At 39.5% G+C, this 24,556-nt stretch overlaps 1 protein-coding gene across 1 annotated transcript in view; it reads right to left on the bottom strand.

Annotated features, from left to right (window-relative positions):
- Window positions 1-3,895: 3,895 nt before the first annotated feature.
- Window positions 3,896-24,556, bottom strand: part of LOC149173428 (putative phospholipid hydroperoxide glutathione peroxidase) — a 59,740-nt gene continuing 39,079 nt past the window's right edge. Inside the window, exons 5-6 of the mRNA XM_089424595.1 lie at window positions 4,511-4,678; window positions 3,896-4,254 (exon numbers count right to left, since the gene is read on the bottom strand). Of these exons, the coding sequence (XP_089280721.1) occupies window positions 4,222-4,254; window positions 4,511-4,678 (201 nt within the window). The 3' untranslated portion in view covers window positions 3,896-4,221. The remainder of the gene's footprint in view (window positions 4,255-4,510; window positions 4,679-24,556) is intronic.

The raw sequence follows: 24,556 nt of genomic DNA, 5'->3' as shown, positions 1-24,556 counted from the left end.
GGCCTATAACCCTTCCTTAGATCTGTGGCTCCTAGACTATGGATTCAAGCCCTCCTTATGATAGCGGCTCTTGCTATGTATAGAAGCTCCCCTAAACGTGGATAGATCTCCCTTCAATGATCTTGCTTTTGCTGCGGCTAGGAGCCTCTTTTGACTGCGGTTAGGGCATCCCTTTTTGTTGCGTCTAAGGGCTGTCTCAAACCCTTCCAAAACAACATATAGGAATAGGGCATGATTGTGTTTAGCTAGGGCATGATAAGGCCGCATTAAGGTCAGTTGTTAGGTCTCCTTCACCGTGCTAGATTTCCCTGCTTGGACTGCAGCTAGGCTTCATTATAACAGTGGCTAGGGCATCCTTCTTTTGCTGTGTATAGGGTCTCCTTCTAGATTTGCGTTTAGGGCTTCATCCTCTTAGATTTCTCTTGCCATTAAAACCCAAAACAAGTGGAGAGAAATCAAGAGTGAAGTGTGTGTCCAAATGACTATCAAGCCACCTCCTTTTATACTAAAACATTGAGCACACATGGGGGTTATTTGGTTGCTGACCGCCTTGACGAATTGTCCCATAACATGAATAAATTCATATCTCCATGAATACTTATCGGAATCAGATGATCTTTAGATCAATCCTACACCTCTTGACAAGAGAAATTCAAGAAAAATATCAACTACCATAAATAAGATGACCCACATGGATTTTGGCCCTAGTTTCCAATTTTAACAGTTATGCAGATTTTAGTTATTTTAAAGTAAGTCTCTAATGGCAATATTATCTCGTTGGGCCATAAAGTAGCTTAGGGCATCTATGGTAAGAACAAGGAAAAATAATATCAAAAGTAGCCTTGCTAGGTAGATCTTAGAGCTTTGATGTAAAAGTAGCATAACAATTCCTATACTTCACAAAATTTTGGTGGGGTCATTAACTTGGAAAATCAATTAATAAAGAAAATCTTGGAATTAAAATAAATTAGTTTGAAAAAAAAAACCAACCTTAAAAAACCACGACAAGAATAAGCTCGGTATCCATGTAATGTTTCAACTTCTTTCTTGGTAATTTGAAGGTTGTCAATAATTGCTTGTAATTTAGCTTCTCGATCAATCTGGACATTCCCAATCTATGAAGGTCAGCGTAGGCTCTCTACAGTATGTCAAGAAAAAAGGCAAGGAGTTATGGAATTCAAACACTCAACAATTGCATACATGGAACATGGAAAGTATTTAACCATGGCCAAAAGTTTTCTTTCTAGTGTGGACAAGGCTATTTTTGCAAGTCATTGTCATATGATTCCATAAAATTGTGTAAAATGTAGATGTAGGGGGGAGGTTTTATCTAGAGGGAACAAAGATAGCAAAGTGGGAAGCCTATTTATATCTATGAGATGGAGGACATTTATGAGTTGTTGTACCACTTCTCTAGCAAATGACTTTGCTTAAATAAAGATTGGTGAGTTGGAGATCTAGTAGAGAGATGGTCGAGAGTTTCAATCCATTTGAAAGGTTTATTCTTCCTTTATGAATAAAATTTGGTGTTGGTTATTGTTTCATCCAATGTTATCGGAACTGGATCTGAACCAATTGAACTGGCCAGTCCGACTGTTTTTAGCCCAAAACCAGTCTGAACCGGAAGTGGCTGGTTCAGTACCAAACCGATCGGTTTTGTAACAGAACCAGTTGGTTCGGTACCAAACGGCCTATTCCACCAAACCGGCCAATTCAGGACCAGTGTTGTTCTGTTTGTCCCCTCCCAGATCATCGTAAAAAAGTTTGCCTTTTTTTCCAATCGGTTGGCACACTTCTAATTCGCACCTAAGCCAACCTAATATTCAAGTCTATGGTCCTATTATTGCTATGCATTTCATGGTAATGTTAAAAGTGACATTCTCCTTAATCTTTCATTTCCATCCCTTTACTTATTTTTTTAACATTACTATGAAATGACTCAGGATGTTTGAGAGTGGTTCCAACCTCATTGGATTTCATACGGAGAAAGTAGAATTTTAGATTTCACTCAAAATCCAACAAACTTAACAATTTTTCAAAATATCGAAATTGCGACGATTGCAACATTTCCATTGGATTTTGTCATGTACGAGGGTAAGTAACTAGTATTAATAAAGAGCATCAATCCCTCTATGTACTTTGATGTTAGTGGCAATGGTTGTCAAACTCCTCTATCATGACTCTACTAAAAATGTACCCCTCACTAAAACAAAATCTTGACTTGACATGCTACCTTTTTTCTATATTATTTTAATGCTTAAAGGGTTATATTGATGATAAAGATCCCAATATAGGCAATGATTGCAGACTTGGATGCTACTCATTCTTCAAATGAGGATGAGAATGATGATTCTGAAGATGACATTGACAATTAGCACTTGTAGGTTGTAGTTGTAATATTGTACATTGTAATATCATACTATCATGTTATTTTGGACTATAAAGGCCTTTTAGAGCCTACTGCTTGATGTTTTTTAGTTCAACGATGTTTTTCACTAAGTGGTATTTTGGTTATATGCACTATTACATGCTATATAAATGAGAACTTTTGCATATTTGTGTATAAATGGTTTGGATTCATATGGATGCACATCAACATATATATTTTTCTTTAAAATATGAATATTTTATGTGTTTTTGGTAAACTGTTTTTTTTTTCAGTTTTTTACTGGTTCTGAACAGTTCCCGGTCCACAAGGTTTTTTGGTTCGATCACTGATTAGGTTCTGATAACATTAGTATCATCATGGATTAGCGATCAAGAAATCTGGTGTTGGTTATTGTTTCATCATGGATTAGCAATCAAGATTAGGTTGTACAAAGCTGACATTATTGGTTCAACATGTGCAGTGTACCCCTAAGGAGGAGACAATGCAATGTGTTTTTGGAAATGTCCGTGTGCCAAAAAAAATTGGTCATAGTTATAGGCTAAATTTCAATCCCTTTTTGTAACTCTGCTCTCTTGGAAGGAGCCCATAGTTATAGGCTAAATTTCAATCCCTTTTTGTAACTCTGCTCTCTTGGAAGGAGCACCCCTTGGAAAACACTTGATGGCCAGGGGATAGTGCAAATTAATTTGACTTTCAGTTTGTTTGTGCGCACTTGGCTTATATGGAAATGCCGTTGTAATGTTACTTTCAACGGGGTTCCTCATCTCCTTTCTATTAAGGATTTGTGGAGTTTTAACCAGCAGTTGGCTCTAACACTGAGTTTGCTCACATGCTTTCTTCCATGATGTTGAGTCCCTCCCCATAGGGGTTTAGGCTCATATGATGTCATTTTAATTTTTGTGGACCAGGACTTTCCTAATTCCCATGTTATCTGTATATGTAGTTATTTTGCATCACGTTGTACTTGGTTCTTTGAGGTAATATATGAAGTTGTACTTGGTTCTTTGAGGTAATATATGAAGTGTTTTGGAAAAAGAAAAAAAGAAAAATCGGTAGTAAAATTTGCAAAACAACTAAGGACGATCTCAGCAAATCAACGAACGAAGTTCAACGCATTTAATTGGACACGACTTATAAAGTTTAGAAATGAAATTACTGTTAGATATATTATAATATATTCAAGTACAAAAGACTTGCAAGTATACGATGCAATAGCACTGACTTACAACATGACTTGTTGACAGAACAAATGAAGACATAATGCTTAGAGGCTACTGAAAACCTTGTTAGACTACCATATACATATTCCAGTCAAAACATATGGACACGTGCATCAAATACAAGCAGTAACAGTTCTCGAGCTCAAACAATCATCACATCGCTTATGAAATATAATTATAACAATAAAAAATACACTACATTTTCAATCCAATCAATCGTATTTAGATATTTAAGTTTTAGAGTTCAGGAAAATTCACACAATATTCTATATACCAGGAACAAGTGTTGAGAATAAGGTCCTAACAAATTCACAATAAATATTAAACACTAGTATCAAACAGCTAGTGACTAGGCACTATACAAATGCATATATAGAGGAGACTCAAAATCAACTACTGTGAATTCAACACTACTACTTTCTATTCCATGGTAATGCATATATAGAGGAGACACAAAATCAACTACTGTGAATTCAACTCCACTACTTTCTACTCCACCATGGAATATAGTCCGAAAATATATACAAAGCATTTCTAGATGGATGTTTATAAAACAAGCTTTGTTCAGTACAGCCCTCTTCAGATTCTATAAAACAAATCGTAGCATTTCATTTACTCCTCTCCCAATGCTTTCTTTATGTCTTTCTGCACACAAACAATAGTTTGAACCCAAAAGACAAGTTATAAATTGTTTATTTATGTAACAATTTTAAGATAGAAAACATATAGTATAGTAAAGCAAGCGCTCATGTAAGAATGATCAAATAAACAGCTGTAGTTAAAATAATAACTTTCTTTTAGAATTAACAATCAGCATGCCTCTCACTCAAAAGTTATGTTTTACAAACGTAAAAGCAGTGAGGTGCCAAATCATCTTTCCAGAATGTGGTACTAGCCATACCTCAATTGCAGATGGAGACGTTGTGGGAGCATATCGAGCGACAACATGTCCATCTCTATCAACCAAAAATTTGGTAAAGTTCCACTTGATACGAGATCCCAGAAATCCACCCTTGGTTAACTTTAGAAAATTGTAAACCGGAGCTGTATTTGGACCATTGACATCAACCTAACACAATGTAGAGTATCAGAAACTCCAGTAAGAGTTGCAAATGACGCCTTAAGGACACTCCTGATTTGAATTGCACAGTGCTGTATAAATAGTTACTATTGTATGGAGTTAAATACTAAGCAGCTTTCTCAATATGTTTCACTTTGATGACATCCAAATTCTCATATGCACAGTTCTGAAACCATTTCAAACAGTAAATAAAAATAAGCTCTATCAAGCCACTATCATATGGCACAACATTTAACTGCAATTATTGAAATTCAGACCGTTTGCATTGCAATCAGTTAACATGAAATCTATGTTATCAAAATGCAAAACCAGAAACAAAATGGCAAATGGCAATGGAACAAGAAGTAGGTGCTGTTAACTTTTGGGATTACCAAAAGTGTTTTCACCTTGCCAGGACAGTGCTAGGTCTCCTAGTCCCTTGATGACCCTTCATGGACATATGGATGATTCAGTTTGGGAGCATGCTTGATCTTGGTTGGAGTGCTAACATAGCTCCCTTATCTAGGAGGTTGTTACCCTAATTGGCATGATGACTAACCCATTGGGTGCCCACAATGGTGGGGTCAGTTGCTTCATTAGGGAAGTACCTACCTAGCAGAAGGAGCAATATGCACTTGGAGGAGGACACTTAGCCCTAGGAGCTTGGGACCATGTGATATACAACTTGGAGGTTAGGAACTTGAATTGAGAATGCTTTGGTTGAGGGGCATCATTCATGGAGGTTGGTTGTGTACCTAGGTCCTAGACAAGTTTGTTGATGAGAAGCAATGGAGCTTAGTGACTACAATGGCACACATAGAGTATTGGAACTTAGTGACCACATTGGCACACATAGAGCATTGGGCACGTGAGAGGGCATGTGGCAGACAGTTGGAAGAGGAACGCCTTGCATAATGACACTTGGATACCACTATGGAAGATGAGATTTGGAATAACAGCTTCTTGGATAGCACTCCATCTTGGAGGAAGGAGGGTTGAACCCCTGGAGATTCATGCTTGGAGGTGTTTCATCTTAGGGGTTGGATAAACCCTAGTATGACACTTGTACATCCTTATCTTATAGAGCACTCCATGTGGAGTTGAGTTGATGGTGACTTGTAGGGACACCTATCATTGTTTTATGTTAGCCTCCCTCACCTATTTTGTATATAAAGGGAGGAGAGAACTTGGTCATTTTGTTATTCATCACTATACTCTAGTCTTTGTATCGTCTTAGCGGAGTCAACTAAGGAGCAAGATGCCTAGTTCATGAAGTAACCCTAGCAGAAAACAAGAAGAGAAAGAGAGACATCTTAGTTGTTCTTCAAGAGATTCCCCTTGTGGGATGCTAGAATTTTCTCTCGTCATATGCTAGATTTTATTGTAACGGCCCCAAAATAAATATCTAATTAACTTATTAACATTAAATTTAAATAAGAGTGGCACTTACCTAACATGTAATTAATTAACTAAATTCAAATTTAATGAATAGTGCTTACTTGTTTACCTGTGATAGAAGTAGGCTTACCGCAACAAGGTTTTGGGGATGACTCTCCACCCAATCGTAGGCTCAAATGTGCAAAGTCTTGCTACAACTGGCCACCCCCGAGCCCTCAATCAACGTACTACTGCCAGTGACTCCTAAGTCTTAAAACACCATTCTCCCAAGAGCATGAAAGATAGAATCTTGGAATGATGGAAGACAAGAATGCCTCTCATCTTCCTCACCATCTATTAAATAGAACAACATTGGAAGGGGAACCACATGCACACACTCCATGTGTCTACATGCAACTTTCTTTTGATTTTTAGCTTTCTTGTTTTATTTCTTTACTTTTCTTTTGATTTTTAGCTTTCTTGTTTTATTTCCTTCTTTTTGATAGTTTTCTTGTTTATTTCTATTTATTCTTATTTAGAGTTTTAGTATGGTTATTGATATTTTTATTTTTATTTATTTTCTTGTATATATTTATTATTTAACATTTATGATTTATTATCTTTATTATTTTTATTATTTATTATTAAGTGATTTATTTATTATTATTAATTATTATTTTTGCATTATTTATTATTTTATTATTTATTATATTATTATTTATTATTTATTATTAAGGGGAGGGATATTACATTTATGCTATGCAAGTAGACCCTGGAGAAAACCATGACATATAAAGGGAGGAGAAAACTTGGTCATTTTTTTATTCATCACTATACTCTCGTCTTTGTACCGTCTTAGCGGAGTCAACTAAGGAGCAAGATGCCTAGTTCATGAAGTAACCCTAGCAAAAAACAAGAAGAGAAAGAGAGACATCTTAGTTGTTCTTCGAGAGATTCCCCTTGTGTGATGCTAGAATTTTCTCTCGTCATATGCTAGGGTTTATGCTATGCAAGTAGACCCTAGAGAAAACCATGACATTGAAAGATTTGATGGATTGTCTTGTGGCTCTTGTTGTAGTGCTAAGATTTGAACGCTTGCATGATTTAGTAGCCTTGTTCTTTTGTGATGCATGGAGGCTAGTGCAAGATCAAGCAAATCTTAGCTTAATAAGTCTTGAGGTTGGTGTGATGCCTTGCTTGAAATAAGACTTAGTTATTGTATTCTTTGTTGAAATATGTAACTAGATTTTGTCATCATAATGACATATGTAATCATGGATTTATGTATTTAATGTAAAGAGAAAATACATTTATTATTGTTGTTCTTGAAGCATGGGTTTCATGCTCAAGGGAAATTTATTTTTAGGTCAAGCAACCATTGAGTGCTTCTAGGGCTTGTCATTTAGTATACAAGTCAATTGAGTCATTGTCATTTATTGAAGGCCCTTTTGGGCATGTTACATATTGTAAAAAAAAATTATTTGAGTCAAAAACCCTCCAAGACCTTGTCAAACAAGTAGAAACAAGTCGGCCTACATGAAGGGACAAGTCGGCCAAAAGAAGCAATTTGACCTAGTACAAGACCTATATATAAAGGAGACTTCGACCTCACTTGGAAGACTCACTCACCACACACAAGTTTGATCAAGGAAGAGAAAAGAGTGTGAGGAAGAGAAGGACAAGAAGAAGAAAAGAAGAGCGAGATTTTTGGATTGTTTTTGGGCTACTACTCTTCACACGTGCAAAGAAACTAGGTCATCTATTGCAGCAGCTAAAGACGAATTGTAAAAGTAAAGTTAGGGTATAAAATTGTTATTCTTTGTAAGCCGAGAAACAACCAATCCAAGCGAAGGTGAAAAGGAAATCATCATATCCTCCACACATGCAAGGGATAGGGTTTTTGCAAAAGAAACAAGGGCTAGGGTTTATGTAGAAGAAACTGCTAGAGGACGAAATTGCAGAAGAATCTGTTGGGAGGTCGAAGTTGTAGAAGAATCTGCTAGGAGGTCGAAGTTGTAGAGGAATCTGTCGGGGATCGAAATTGTAGAAGTTGTTGAGGTCAAAGTTGCTGGAAGGAAAGATTGTCAAGAAGGAAAGATTTGACTTGGTCTTGGAGGGGTCTTGGTCAAGGGTCATAGTTCTCGAAATTTGTCAATTGAAGTTCTATAAGAAGAGAAGAATTCTTGTCGATTTTCCTCTCAAGAGGAGAGGTTTTGGCCTTGGCTAATCGCCTACATCTTGTGTCTTATTGTCTCATTATTCTTTGTGATTTGGTAGTTGTTTGATGATATCAACACTAAATATAATCAAGAGAAAGAAGAAGCCAATTAAGTTAAGTAAAAAGACATCACAAGCAGCGATCAAAGTAAGAGAAATCACCTAATCTTGCTGCCCCTGGATTTCTCAACATGGTATTAGAGTTAAGTTGACAAGACAAGGAAAGGCAACTTGTAGAAGAACCATCAAAAGGAATACCGAAAAAGGTCAAGACATAAAGAAGGGATATACAAGGACCAAGAACTATCAAGGAAGGAACCAAAAGAAGATCTCAAAACCCTAGCTCATCCGAAGAAGGGTTCTACAACTAAAGCATTCTTGAGAAGCTTACATCATCATCACAAAGAAAAGATCTCAAGGACCCTACCTCCTCTCAAAGAAGAACTACACATTGAAGCATCTTGAAGTCTCTATATCAAGTGGAAGAAGCAGGAAGAAGCATTACCATCATCATCAAGGAATCAAGGTGATCTCCCTCTTCTTGAGTCAAGGATCACTTTTGAAGAAAGACATCTTCTATTATCAACATCATCAAGAAAGGCATCAAGTTGAAGATTTCATCATCTAGGAGTATCTTCACTTGACAAGTAAGTATCTTTATATCTATGTCTGAATCTATCAAAATGACTTCATTTTGCAAGGAAAGCAACAAATTGGTTGGGTCATCAAATTTTCTTGCATGGAAGAAGAGGACAAATTTGATCCTCATAGAAAATGAAATCGTTGGACATGTTAAGGGTTCAATCACTAAACCTCCAAAGGAAGAAGCTCAAGCTCTAGCCAAGTATATGAAAGGGGAAATAAGCGCTCAAAGGATCCTTATAGAATCCATCAAGGATCCCCTCATACCTTATACTGCAAAGTTGGAAACATCAAAAGGTATCTACGAGAAGTTAGTAGAATTGTTCTCTATAAGCACTGCTGGAGAATTCATATCCTTAAGAACCGAGCTATACAAGATGAAGATATCAAAGGAACAAGGAATAGCCTCATACTTTATGAGGGTGTCAGAAATACAAACCAACTGCAAGAGTTGGGGGAAATAATGTCCGATAAAGAGATGACCACAATTGTGTTCAATGCACTACCTGAGGAATGGGGTAGCTTCGTATCAAGCAACTATGCAAAGAAGGAAGCTACCCCATTCAATGAACTTTGGTCATTGTGCAAGATTGAAGAAACCAGGTTGAAGGCAAAAAGTGATGTGGGATCAAATGAACAAGTTCAAGCATTTATTGTCATGGCCAAGAGAAAAGGAAAATTTGGGAAAAAGAAGAAGATCGATATGTCAAAGATCCACTGATATGGCTCTCAGGAATATAGGCACTAGAAGGAAAATTGTCCTAAGCTCAAGAAGGACAACAAGAAAAGGAACGAAGCCCATATCACCGAAGAAGTGGAAGAACCTAAGAAGAAGAAATCAAAGGAGGAAGTAAAAGATCTCTACTATGACTAAGATAATCTCCTTCACTTTGTTCTTTTCAGTTTTTGTAAGATAGCCATCATAATAGAAATCATCAATACGATAGGATGTATCATAGTAGGAGATGGTATCATACGATTGAAGCAGGAGCTCGTGACATCATTGAAAGGATAGTTGAAGTAGAAGTCTACATGATTGTAGCAGTCATCATAGAAAGGAGGTAGCTCTTGGTAACCTCATTGAAAGCATAGGTAGTACATATGGTTAGAAGAAAGTCATCTAGCATGATAGAGGATAGAAAGAGTTCATCATGCATCATCATCATTAAGAAAGAGCATTCGCAGAATGAGGATAATCAAGATCCTCCATTGGAATTTTCATTAGAAGGTTCACCTCTACTTAGAAGAAGCAAGTTTCTCGCTGATCATTCCACCTCATGTGGGATCCATTGTTAAGAAGGATGATGGTATGGTGACAAAGGATTGCAGCATGTCAAGATGGTTGAAGTACTTTCAATCGCGGAAGGAGCCCTACAAGTAGCTGAAGGTACCATGAACTCCACCAAAGAGCAGAAAGCTACTCGAAACAAGTCCCTAGTTAAGAGGGAACTTGGACAAGTCCCTGGATAAGATGGAGCTTGGGTAAATTCCTTTATAATAATGAGCATATCTTCCCTAGTTGAGAGGGAGAGATAGACACATCATTCTTGTCTTCACTTCAGGAAGAAAGAATGGAGGATTGGTAAGCATCTAACATTCGATACTCTTTGAGGATGAGGTAGGGCATCTAAGATAAGAGTAGTCAAAGAGGAAATTCCTTGAGGATGTGCTATTCCAAGATAGGAATTGTCTTGGAAGGACATACCCTATGAACACCCAGGTGGGTTGTGTGAAAAATCGAAAACTCGATTCCTATTGCAACAACTAGAAATAATTCTCCTAATTGTTAAATTAATTTTTAACAATTTATTTACTGTGTGCTACAACAAATATTGAATCAATCACACTACAACCTACACAAATAAACTGTGGAAGAAATAAACACTAGAAGAAATACTAGCATACACATAAAATGACAATTATTTTTGGACCAATGTCCCCAGAAATACCCAACTGAGGAAAACTGGTGCAACAGCTAAGGGTTTTATTGTTATGCAACAGTGAAATAATCTAAGTACAACTAAATGCCGAACCTGGAAATCCTACAAAGAAATACTCGCAAGAAAATCTATTGAGGGTAAATTCCTCACTCCACAGGCAAATCACGGCACTGACCTCAACTCAAATTGAGCCATCCAAACTGTCCTCTGCGCAGTCACCCTAGCGCATTTGTTGTTGCTCTCGGCGTGGAATAGCTTCTCCTCAAGCCATCTAACCATTTGTTGTCTGGAAAAACGTCTCTCCTAGCCTCTGGAACCTTTGCCCAAATTTTTGCACCGAAATTTTGCTTCTCCCCAACAATTCAACTTTGCCTCTAGAGGTTACTACGCTGCTCTACATCAGCCTCTCTGCAAATGCACTTACTGGATCAAGAAATCTTCCTCCGGCTTCACTATCCCTGTCCCTTTCTCACTGCTTCGATCTCACAGCTCTCTCTCTGGTAGATGACCGTTGCTACTCAGGAAATCGATCTATTCATGGAATCGAACTGCATAAGTAATTTCTCCAAGCCCCATCGACTTCTTTTTATAATCTTCTGTTGAGACTTAATCGATGGATAAGATTAACTTGAAGTCGATCCGTGTGAGTTTCTAGAACATTCACACCATAACTTAATTAATTCTAATTAATTAGTCATATTCCTTAAGTTTAGACTTAGGAAATATTTAAAAACTAACTAATAATCTAATTAAATCATTTTTAGGTGGAATTTCCATAAATGATTTCTAGTTTTTGGAGATGTCATGTATTCTAGCCTCTACACAAAATTTTGTGGCTAGAACACATCTGATGCTACAAAAACTAACAAGGAATGTTTTCTAGTGTTGCTGCCCCCTGTAGCACCACCCTGTCTTTGCATCATCTCCTGTTACGCTGCTAATGTCTGGCTGCTGCTACCCACCAACTACTGTGCAACTTTGATATGTGTTGCATCTGCGTTGTTGTTGACCCTGCAAAACTGCTGCCAACACTGCATCTGCACTGCAACTCCCTCTCCATCTGCTGCTACTGCAACTGCAACTCCAGCATCTGCAACTAAAAAGCATCCTAAATATTGAATCAACGGTGATCTGTATGATATATCTATCACCCGAGTCTCTGGCTATTGCTAGTATTTGCGCTGTCACTAAGGCATTTGTGCTATTGTTGACTCTATATTGCCCAATATCTGACTACAACTAGACTCTGCATCTGTCACTCTGGCATTTGACTACATCTACTGCCACTGATCCATCCTGCTACAAAATATTGTGGGCCCCATAGCAAGGTATTGATTCAAGAGGTGGACCTCCTCAAGAATCCTGCCCATCTATAGCACTTTGAGGCTATAGCACCAAGTCACCCCATTTCACTCCTAGGGGTATGTCAGCAAACATGGCAAAGTCTTCCTCCAGCCTGGAGGAAAGCCTATCAATCTCTGTTGATGTTGCCTGTTGGTCCTGCTTCTCCTCCTTGTCCTTCTTTCTAAGAGGACACTGGGTGTTGTAGTGACCAAGCTCACCACATCTGAAGCACTTGACCTTTGACAAGTCCTTCTTTCTCTGTTCCCCCTGTCCCTATCTGGGACCCTCTAATGTAAGGGCCACATTCTCCTCCTTCACCTGCTTCGACCTGTTGCTATTGCCATTGATGGAGCTCTTCAATAGAGCTCATCTCAACTCCTCCTACTGCAAATCAGCCCACATTCTATCCCAACTTGGCAAGGTTTCTCTGCCTAAGATACTTTGGACAAATACTTGCCACTCCTCTGAGACACTATTGAGTGCTAATCATACCAGCTTTGTGGGTTGAGGTGTTGCCCACAAGCTGACAACTGGTCCCAGATCTCCTAAATCCTGGTGAGGAAAGGGTCTATGTGTTCCCCTTTCTTCATCCTGATGCATCTCAGCTTCTCCTCTAAGTACATCTTCTGCTGCTCATAAGTGCCTTGGTACAGCATGGTGAGAGTCTCTGACATCTCTCTGGCAGTCCCTTTGCCAACTATGTGAGAAACTATGTGATCCAGAACACCATCAAGGATCAACCTCTTCGTTCATGCCATGTCCTTTCTGTACTCCTTCAGCTAATCTACATCCATGGGGATAGCTACCACTATATCTATGAATGGTTTCAAGCCATATTCATCTAGAAGGAAGGACATCCTTGCCTTCCAGATGACATAGTTGGAAGCATCGTCCAACCTATCTTGATCTCGAAGTTTGGCAGTGGCCATCTCAAAATAATGTCGAAAATCTCTTCTTCCCTTCTGCTCAGTTGTTGCTAAGCTATTCGCACTCCCTTCTGGAATGAGAAAAACTGCTCACAACGACTGTTGATCTGCAAGGGAATTCAAACTTCCTGAGACTAGAAGTTCCATGAGGAAAATTTTCCCTCAGTGTGTGCTCTTCTTCCTCCCAACACTAGTTCTTCTCTAGCAAACCGTTGCAAACTACTGTGTCCAACTAGAGATCTGCTCTACAAAAAATACCGGCTTCTCCCTCTGCCTCTATAAACCCTCAATCTGGAGAGATCGAATTTTTTTGTCCCCCTCTCAGAAAAATCAATTTCTCCTCAAGAATTCAACCTCTTAGCCAAGGTGATTGTGCTGCCTTTGGGGTTTCGAACTGTTGCCCCTCAATGAACAGCGAAACTTCTTCGCTAATGAGCACTTTGGTTGCTCATCTGAGCTCTAATACCATGTGAAAAATCGGAAACCCAATTCCTATTGCAACAATTGGAAATAATTCTCCTAATTGTTAAATTAATTTTTAACAATTTATTTACTGTGCGCTACAGGGAATATTGAATGAATCACACTACAACCTACACAAATAAACCTAGGAAGAAATAGACACTGGAAGAAATACTAGCACACACACATAAAATGACAGTTATTTTTGGACCAATGTCCTCAGAAAAACCCAACTCGGGAAAACCAATGCAACACTGAGGGTTTTATTATTATGCAGCAATGAAATAATCTGAGTACAATTGGATGCCGAAACTGACAATCCTACAAAGAAATACTGGCAAGAAAATCTAGTGAGGAGAAATTTCTCACTCCATAGGCAAATCTCGACACTGACCTCAGCTCAAATTGAGTCATCCAAACTGTCCTATGCGCAGTCACTACATCATCCTGGTGCAGTTGTTGATGCTCTCAGCTTGGAGCAACTTCTCCTCAAGCCGTTTGACCAGTTGTTGTCTGGGAAAACGTCTCTCCTAGCCTCTAGAACCTCTATCTAGCTTCTGGCACCAAAATTCTGCTTCTCCTCGGCAATTCAACTTTGCCTCTAAAGGCTACTGTGTTGCTCTGCGTCAGCCTCCTTGTGGCTTCTCTGCCTCTCTGCAAATGCATTCACCGGATCAGGAAATCTTCCTTCGACTTCACTGTCCCTGCCCCTCTCACTGCTTCGATCTCACAGCGCTCTCTCCAACCACTGACCGCTGCTACGCAGGAAATCGATCTGCTCATGAAATCGAACTACACAAGTAATTTCTCCAAGTCCCATCGACTTCTTCATATAATCCTATGTAGAGACTTCAACGACCAAGATTAGATCTGAATCAATGGCTAAGATTAACTTGAAGTCGATCTGTGTGAGTTTCTAGAACATTCGCACCATAACTTAATTAATTCTGATTACTTAGTCATATTCCCTAAGTTTACACTTAGGAAATATTTAAAAAATGACTAATAATCTAATTAAGTCATTTCTAGGTGGAATTGCTAGAAACAATTTCTGGGTTTTGGATATCTCATGTATTCTAGCCTCTCCTCAAAATTTCTCCCTTTGCCTCTACAAACCCTCGATCTGGAGAGATCGATTTTTTTTGTCCCTCTCTCAAAAAAATCGATTTCTCCTCAAGAATTCGACCTATTCGCCAAGGTGATTGTGCTGCCTCTGGGGTTTCGAACTATTGCCCCTCAATGAACAGCAAAACTCCTTCGCTAATGAGCACTTTGGTTGCTCATCTGAGCTCTGATACCATGTGAAAAATCGGAAACCCAATTCCTATTGCAACAATTGGAAATAATTCTCCTAATTGTTAAATTAATTTTTAACAATTTATTTACTGTGTGCTACAACAAATATTGAATAAATCACACTGCAACCTACACAAATAAACTTAGGAATAAATAAACACTGGAAGAATTACTAACACACACACATAAAATGACAGTTATTTTTGGACCAATGTCCTCGGAAAAACCCAATTCGGGAAAACCAATGCAACAACTGAGGTTTTATTATTATGCAGCAGCGAAATAATCTGAGTACAGTTGGATGCCGAAACTGACAATCCTACAAAGAAACACTGGCAAGAAAATCTAGTGAGGAGAAATTTCTCACTCCATAGGCAAATCTCGACACTGACCTCAGCTCAAATTGAGTCATCTAAACTGTCCTATGCGCAGTCACTACGTCATCCTGGTGCAGTGGTTGATGCTCTCAACTTGGAACAACTTCTCCTCAAGCCGTCTGACCAGTTGTTGTCTGGGAAAACGTCTCTCCTAGCCTCTAGAACCTCTATCCAGCTTCTGGCACCAAAATTCTGCTTCTCCCCAGCAATTCAACTTTGCCTCTAGAGGCTACAGTGTTGCTCTGCGTCAGCCTCTTTGTGGCTTCTTTGCCTCTCTGCAAATGCACTCACTTGATCAGGAAATCTTCCTCCAACTTCACTGTCCCTGCCCCTCTCACTGCTTCGATCTCACAGCACTCTCTCCGACAACTGACCGCTGCTACTCAGGAAATCGATCTGCTCATGAAATCGAACTACACAAGTAATTTCTCCAAGCCCCATCGACTTCTTCTTATAATCCTATGTTGAGACTTCAACGACCAAGATTAGATCTAAATCAATGGCTAAGATTAACTTGAAGTCGATCTGTGTGAGTTTCTAGAACATTCACACCATAACTTAATTAACTCTGATTAATTAGTCATATTCCCTAAGTTTAGACTTAGGAAATATTTAAAAAATGACTAATAATCTAATTAAGTCATTTCTAGGTGGAATTGTTAGAAACGATTTCTGAGTTTTGGAGATCTCATGTATTCTAGTCTCTCCTCAAAATTTCATGGCTAGAACACATCTGATGTACAAAAACTAACAGGGTGTGTGCCTTGACAAAAATGATGATGGTTTCTATCGGTCATTAGTCTCGCCAACATTGTGTTATGATCTTGTGGAGAGATGATCCGGATTTAAACAGGAACGCAATAGATTACAGAGATAACCATAAATACAGAGATGCAATAACCATAAAAACATAGATGCAGTGGAAATAATGCTTCATTTCATTAATGGAAAATACTGAAATATGCTTACAACCAGAAATGGAAATAAACCAGCTAGGGCGATGGTAGCTTATCTCTGAGAAGAGATGTGCGGCTACATGCCTCTGAACTGTTCCGAACTGTGTTACAATGAGGCTCGAAGGCCTATTTATTGTTGAGAAACAATGGAAAACCCTTCACATCCCGAAACCTAACCCTAGAAGATGAAACGCCAAATTGTGGGCCCCGTTTGGGTTAATGGGTACATCAATTTCCCGGGGTCGTAACTTTGGCATACGATCTTCGTTTGACGCGTATGATAGCTCATTAGAAAGATCTATCCGAGTACTACCACTTTGGGAGGCAACTTGGGTCCATGGACCCATGTTGCCCCAGATTCCCAAAAAAACGTCGTTTAAGGCCTCAAAACGGCTCCGGAAGTTCAGGACCCGAAAAACTGCTAAAAATAGTAAACTGTGATACAATTTAGGAAACTGAAAAGACTGAAAGAGACAGTTGTGGGGGTCCAAATGGGTTGGTGGGTGGCCACCAACATCCACCTGGATCATTCCTCCCCCCTTAGGAAGCAATGGTCCCCATTGCATTGAGTTCCTCCATCTGCTGAACTTGTCCTGCAATCTCTGATGTGTCCAGTGATGGTGGGAAGCATGGTCGACGATGGTCCACATTGAACATTTGGTGCAGGCGAAGGAATGGAGGAATGATGTGCTCCAAAGCATTGTTCCCCATAGCCTTGGTACTGTTGTAAGGACCATGTCGGAGTGGTCTGAGCTTCTGATGGGTTCTGGTAAGGCGTTCTCTCTGCAGATGCAACCAGACTTTGTTGCCCACTTGAAGCTTATGTGGTACCCCTGTGGATGAGGAGAAGTTGTTCCTGTGTTCTGTCATGACCGTATTCCTTTGCTGCTGCTGCTGTGTAGAGGAACCCTTTGCAGGGGTCATGGATGTAGCAACGATCTTCCCCTTATTTTGGGAGTGAACCAGACAGATGAATTTCCTGGTCTGTGATATGAGCTTGTTGCCTTTCTTAGTAGTGATCAAAGATGTGGTGGAAGGTGGGGCTACCTCCGGTATCCTATATAATGAATCATTCAAAGAAATAATGACAGCACGAGGCCTGGACTCATACACAGCATGTCGCCTCCACAAGTATGGCTGGCCTAATAATACATCGCAAACATCCAGAGGTGTAACATCACACAATACCTCGTCTGTGAAGGGTTTGATGCTGTAGGGAAGGCGGCACTGCTGGCGAACTTTGAGATCTCGTCCTTCATGAAGCCACCCGATACTATACGGCTGTGGGTGCGGTGTAGTTGGTAGGCCCAACCGCTTCACAATCTCTGCTGAAATGAGGTTCTTTTGGCTGCCACTGTCGACAATGAATTGTAGCGGCGAACCCTTCACCCACATCTGTGAGTGGAAAAGACGCTCCCCTTCCTCTGGATTTTCGGGCTCATCTTTCTGGATCTTGGCGGTGGCAACAGTGGCGCTGGGATCCGCATCAATGATCTGCTTCCCTTTACCATTCCCCTTGTCGGGTTCTGGCTCAGGGTCGGAACATGCATCTGATTCGGAAGCCTTCAACTCAGCCACCAGCGACTGCTTGGTCCGACACTCACTTGTGTTATGAGTGGGACTCTTGTGGAACTCACACCACTTCCCTGTGTCCTTCTTCGGCTTCATGGTGTTGTTCTTTTCTTGCGGCTTTGACGGGTTGTCTTGGGTCACCCCGCCTTGGGTTTGTCCTTTGGGCTTCGGATTTGCAGATCCAAAGTCTCGCTTCTTCTGTTTGAACTTTTGCTCAATTTTGACAGCGTATCGGTATGCTGTGCCGAGTGAGGAGATGTTCAAGAACACCATCTCTTCCTGGATGTATCTGTGTAGGCAGCCACGATATTTGAGTACCAGATGCAGCTCAGAATCTTTAATACCCAACTGTGTGCGAAGGGTATGAAAAATGTTTGTGAACTCCGGCACATCTTGGTCTCGTCCCTGCCGCAGTGTGGTCCATTTGATGTATTTGTCCTCATAGGTTCCGACAGGGTAGTACTGCTCCTTGATGGCATCCCGGAAATCATTCCAAGTGGGTGCGGCTGAAAATAGTGAGCCTGTACTTTCATCCTTCTGCTCGCAGTAGGTTTCCCACCAGTCCTTGACGTGGGGGGCTGCTTTGAGAAGAGCGAAAACAATCTTTTCCCGACTTGAAAATTCATGAACAGAAAAATACCCATCTAGCAGATTTAACCATTTATCTACGGCATCTGCGTCTATCTGACCTTCGAATATGGGGATTTCAAAATTGACTTGTACCTTGAAGGGTGTGGCATTTCCAGAGTCGCTGTTGGAAGCCGATGCGTCGCCTCTGGGTAGCCGCTGAAGGATCTGCGCAAAGCTATCCATCATCGCGTTCCTTTGCCGCTCGAGTGCTTCTTCGAGCAAGATTTTGATAGGATCTCCTGCCCCCTCGTCTTTCTTCTCATCCGCCATGGGAGGCCGTCGGGATTTGCGACACTGGTCTGGTAAAGGTTCGACCAGTTCAAGCCCTAACTCCTTATATCCCGACCTCGTTGGGGACATGCAAAGAAAAACAAAGAAAAAGCAGACCGCTCTGATACCACTTATCCGGATTTAAACAGGAACGCAATAGATTACAGAGATAACCATAAATACAGAGATGCAATAACCATAAAAACATAGATGCAGTGGAAATAATGCTTCATTTCATTAATGGAAAATACTGAAATATGCTTACAACCAGAAATGGGAATAAACCAGCTAGGGCGATGGTAGCTTATCTCTGAGAAGAGATGTGCGGCTACATGCCTCTGAACTGTTCCGAACTGTGTTACAATGAGGCTCGAAGGCCTATTTATTGTTGAGAAACAATGGAAAACCCTTCACATCCCGAAACCTAACCCTAGAAGATGAAACGCCAAATTGTGGGCCCCGTTTGGGTAAATTGGTACATCAATTTCCCGGGGTCGTAACTTTGGCATACGATCTTCGTTTGACGCGTATGATAGCTCGTTAGAAAGATCTATCCGAGTACTACCACTTTGGGAGGCAACATTGGACCATGGACCCATGTTGCCCCAGATTCCCAAAAAAACGTCGTTTAAGGCCTCAAAACGGCTCCGGAAGTTCAGGACCCGAAAAACTGCTAAAACTGTGATACAATTTAGGAAACTGAAAAGACTGAAAGAGACAGTTGTGGGGGTCCAAATGGGTTGGTGGGTGGCCACCAACATCCACCTGGATCAAGAGATAGAGTTGTTAGTCAAGGCATTGGTACGTGACAATGTTGGTTGGTATGATGCAAAGAGATGGCTTACCAATCTGAGTCTTCTTATGAGAATTCTTCAGTTTGAGAATGTCCAAGTACCTTGCATGGATTTTGAATACCTCCCTAGTTAAAAGGGAGTGTTGAAATATGTAACTAGGTTCAGTGTTCATAATGACATATGTAATCATGATTTTATGTATTTAAATTTTAATGTAAAGAAAAAATAAATTTAATATTGTTGTTATTGAGGCATGGGTTTCATGCTCAAGGGAAATTTATTTTTAGGTCAAGCACCCATTGAGTGCTTCTAAGGCTTGTCATTTATTATACAAGTCAATTGAGTGGTTGTCATGTATTGAATACCTTTTTAGGCATGTTACATATTGTAAAGAAAATTTATTTGAGTCAAAAATAGAGTCAAAGACCCTCCAAGACCTTGTCAAACAAGTAGCAACAAGTCGGCCTACATGAAAAGACAAGTCGGCCTAAAGAAGCAATTTGACCTAGTAGGAGACCTATATATAAAGGAATATTCGGCCTCGCTTAAGATTCACTTGCCACACACAAGTTCGATCAAGGAAGAGAAAAGAGCACGAAGAAGAGAAGGACAAGAAGAAGAAAAGAAGAGAGATTTTTGGATTGTTTTTGGGATACTACTCTTCACACGTGTGAAGAAACTAGGTCATCTATTGCAGCAACTAAAGACAAATTGCAGAAGTAAAGTTGGGTATAAAATTGTTATTCTTTGCAAGTTGAAAAAGAACCAATCCAAGCGAAAGTGAAAAGGAAATCATCATCTCCTCCACACATGCAAGGGTTAGGGTTTCTGCAAAAGAAACTGTTGGAGGACAAAATTGCAAAAGAATATGTTGGGAGATCGAAGTTGCAGAAGCATTTGTTGGGAAGTCGAAGTTGCAGAAGAATTTGTTGAGGATCGAAATTGCAGAAGTTGTTGAGGTCAAAGTTGCTGGAAGAAAGGATTGTCAAGAAGGAAAGAATTGACTTGGTCTTGGAGGGGCTTTGGTCAAGGGTCATACATCTTGGAATTCATCAATTGAAGTCTTATAAGAAGAGAAGAATTCTTGCAAGTTTTCCTCTCAAGAGGAGAAGTTTTGGCCCTGGTTGATCGCCTACATCTTGCGTCCTATTGTCTCATTGTTCTTTATGATTTGGTACTTGTTTGATGATATGAATACTAAATATAATCAAAAGAAAGAAGAAGCTAATTAAGTTAAGTAAAAAGATATCACAAGCAGTTATCAAAGTAAGAGAAATCACCTAATCTTGTTGCCCCTAGATTTCTCAACATAGCATCAGAGCTAAGGTGACAAGACAAGGAAATGCAACTTGTAGAAGGACCATCAAAAGGAACACTGAGAAAGGTCAAGACATGAAGAGGGGATACATAAGGACCAAGCACTATCAAGGAAGGAACCAAAAGAAGATCTCAAAACCCTAGCTCATCCGAAAGAGAGTTCTATACCTGAAGCATTCTTGAGAAGCTTACATCATCATCACAAAGAAAAGATCTCAAGGACCCTACCTCCTCTCAAAGAAGAACTACACATTGAAGCATCTTGAAGTCTCTATATCCAAGGGAAGAAGCAAGAAGAAGCATTACCATCATCATCAAGAAAGACATCAAGTTGAAGATTTCATCATCTAGGAGTATCTTCACTTGACAAGGAAGTATCTTTATATCTATGTCTGAATCTATCAAAATGACTTCATTTAGCAATGAAAGCAACAAATTGGTTAGGTCAATCAAATTTTCTTGCATGGAAGAAGAGGACATATTTGATCCTCATAGAAATTGAAGTCGTTGGATATGTTAACGGTTCAATCACTAAACCTCCAAAGGAAGAAGCTCAAGCTCTAGCCAAGTATACGAAAGGGGAAATAAGGGCCCAAAGGATCCTTATAGAATCCATCAAGGATCCCCACATACCTTATATTGCAAAGTTGGAAGCATCAAGAGATATCTACGAGAAGTTAGTAGAATTGTTCTCCATAAGCACTGCTGAAGAAGTCATATCTTCAAGAACCAAGCTATACAAGATGAAGATATCAAAGGAAGAAGGAATAGCCTCATACTTTATGAGGGCGATAAAAATACGAGACCACCTGCAAGAGTTGGGGGAAATAATACCCGATATAGACATGACCATACTTGTGCTCAATGCACTACCAGAGGAAAGGGGCAACTTCATATCAAGAATCTATGGAAAGAAGGAAGTTACCCCATTCAGTGAACTTTGGTCATTGTGTAAGGTTAAAGAAACCAGGTTGAAGAAAAAAGGGGTGTGGAATCAAATGAACAAGTTCAAGCATTTGTTGCATAGCTAAGATAAAAGGAAAAATTTGGAAAAAGAAGAACATTGATATGTCGAAGATCTAATGCTACGGTTGTCAAGAATGTGTGCACTACAAGAAAAATTGTCCTACGCTCAAGAAGGACAACAAGAAAAAGAATGAAGCCCATATCACTGAAGAAGTGGAAGACGCTGAGAAGAAGAAATCAAAAGAGGAAGTGAAAGATCTCTAGTATGACTAAGATAATGTCCTTCACTTTGTTCTTTTCAATTTTTGTATGATAGCCATCATAATAGAAAGCACTATAAATATGATAGGATGAATCATAGTAGGAGATGGTATCATACGATTGAAGCAAGAGCTCGTGACATCATTGAAAGGATAGCTGAAATAGAAGTCTACATGATTGTAGCAGTCATCATAGAAAGGAAGTAGCTATTGGTAACCTCATTGAAAGCATAAGTAGTACATATGGTTAGAAGACAGTCATCTAGCATGATAGAGGATAGAAAGAGTTCATCATGCATCATCATCATCATTAAGAAGGAGCATTTGCAGAATGAGGATAATCAAGATCCTCCTTTGGAATTTTCATTAGAAGGTGCACCCTCTACTTGGAAGAAGCAAGTGTCTCGCTGATCATTCCACCTCATGTGGAATCCATTGTTAAGAAGGATGATAATATGGTGACAAAGGAGTGCATCATGTCAAGATGGTTGAAGTATTTTCAATAGAGAAAAAGAAGTTGTCGAAGGAAGTCTAGATGACCAAAGGGAGAAAGAGGTATGTATATTATTGACAAATTAAGTCGTGTCATCATATAATTGCAGATAGCGTGGTTAAATGTTCTACCTCATGGGCATGATCAAAGAAATGGAATCTCCTCCTTTGAAAAGATGCATGAACGCATGGTTCACATATTGACAAGATGAAATCAACATAATATGTCCTCATTTGGAATATGAGGTAGTTGACAAAGATGAAGGAACCATGGACGAAAGTTCCTAGGAAGCAATATGTGAAGAAAGAAAGGAAAGAGAGCCTGTGAAAGATGCAACTATGGTCATGTAAGATAAGTTAAAGCATCGACATCTGATCACTAGAAAGATCTGGTATGACATCTCCATGGGAAAGGTATGAAGAAAAGGAAAGAGACCTTTGACATTTAGAGTCTTGGAGATGTGTTTATAAATGAGCAAGATGTTGATGTTGCAAACAGATGTCATGATGAAAGGCCATCACAAAAGGTAACTCTGATTTTATGTACATTTTTTTATTTTTGAACAACATCGAGATGGGTTGATACAGGGCTACCAAAAGAGAGTTGTAGATGTCACCTATAACTAGCACTCATGTGGTTGGATGGAACATCCTAAAGGAAACGTGACTTGGATGAGGTAGCAATATGAAGAAAAGCAAGATGTGGACTAAAAGATTACTTTACGATGGAGATAAGGATGACATGACCAATATGGTTTGTAAAGGAAAGTGATGGATGGTTGATGTTCTACAAAGAAGAAAGAGAAGATGAAGGCTCCATAATGATGAAGATGAAATTCATGACATCGAAGGAAGGAGATCTACAAGCAACTGAAGCTACAATGATCTCCACCAAAGAGAAGAAAGCTACTAGAAACAAGTCCCTAGTTAAGAGGGAACTTGGAAAAGTCCCTGGATAAGAGGGAGCTTGGGTAAAAAATTCCTTTATAGGAATGGGCATATCTTCCCTAGTTGAGAGGGAGAGATAGACATGTCATTCTTGTCCTCACTTCGTGAAAAAAGAATGGAGGATCGGGTAAGCATTTGGTATCTGATACTCTTTGAGGATGAGGTAGGGCATCCAAGATAATAGTTGAAGAGGAAATTCCTTGAGGATGTGTTATTCCAAGATAGGAATTTTCTTAGAAGGACATACCCTGTGAACACCCGAGTGGGTTATGTGCCTTGACAAACAATGATGATGGTGGCTATCAGTCATTGGCCTCGCCAGCATTGTGCTTTGATCTTGTGGAGAGATAGACTTGTTAGTCAAGGCCTTGCTATATAACAATGTTGGTTGGTATGATGCAAAGAGATGGCTTTACCTATCAGACTCTTCTTATGAGAATTCTTCAGTTTGAGAATGTCCAAGTACCTTGTATGGATTATGAATACCTCCCTAGTTAAGAGGGAGTGTTGAAATATGTAACTAGGTTCGGTCTTCATAATGACATGTAATCATGATTTATGTATTTAATGTAAAGAGAAAATAAATTTAATATTGTTGTTCTTGAGGCATGGATTTCATGCTCAAGGGAAATTTATTTTTAGGTCAAGCACCCATTGAGTGCTTCTAAGGCTTGTCATTTAGCATACAAGTCAATTGAGAGGTTGTCATGTATTGAAGACCTTTTTGGGCATGTTACATATTGTAAAGAAAATTTATTTGAATCAAAAATAGAGTCAAAGACTCTCCAAGACCTTGTCAAACAAGTAGCAACAAGTCGGCCTACATGAAGGGACAAGTCGTCCTAAAAAAGCAATTCGACCTAGTAGGAGACCTACATATAAAGGAGAATTCAACCTCACTTGGAAGACTCACTCACCACACACAAGTTCAATCAAGGAACAGAAAAGAGTGCGAAGAAGAGAAAAGCGAGATTTTTGGATTATTGTTGGGCCACTACTCTTCACACGTGTGACGAAACTAGGTCATCTATTGCAGCAGTTAAAGACGAATTGCAGAAGTAAAGTTAGGGTATAAAATTGTTATTCTTTGCAAGCCGAGAA

This window comes from Pinus tabuliformis, chromosome 4_2, assembly GCF_031772625.1.
Source record: "Pinus tabuliformis cultivar Carrire ecotype Pingquan chromosome 4_2, CPIR1, whole genome shotgun sequence".
Lineage (NCBI taxonomy): Eukaryota > Viridiplantae > Streptophyta > Pinopsida > Pinales > Pinaceae > Pinus > Pinus tabuliformis.
The sequence above is the reverse complement of the archived record's forward strand: the minus strand, read 5'-3'. Positions and strand labels throughout refer to the sequence as shown.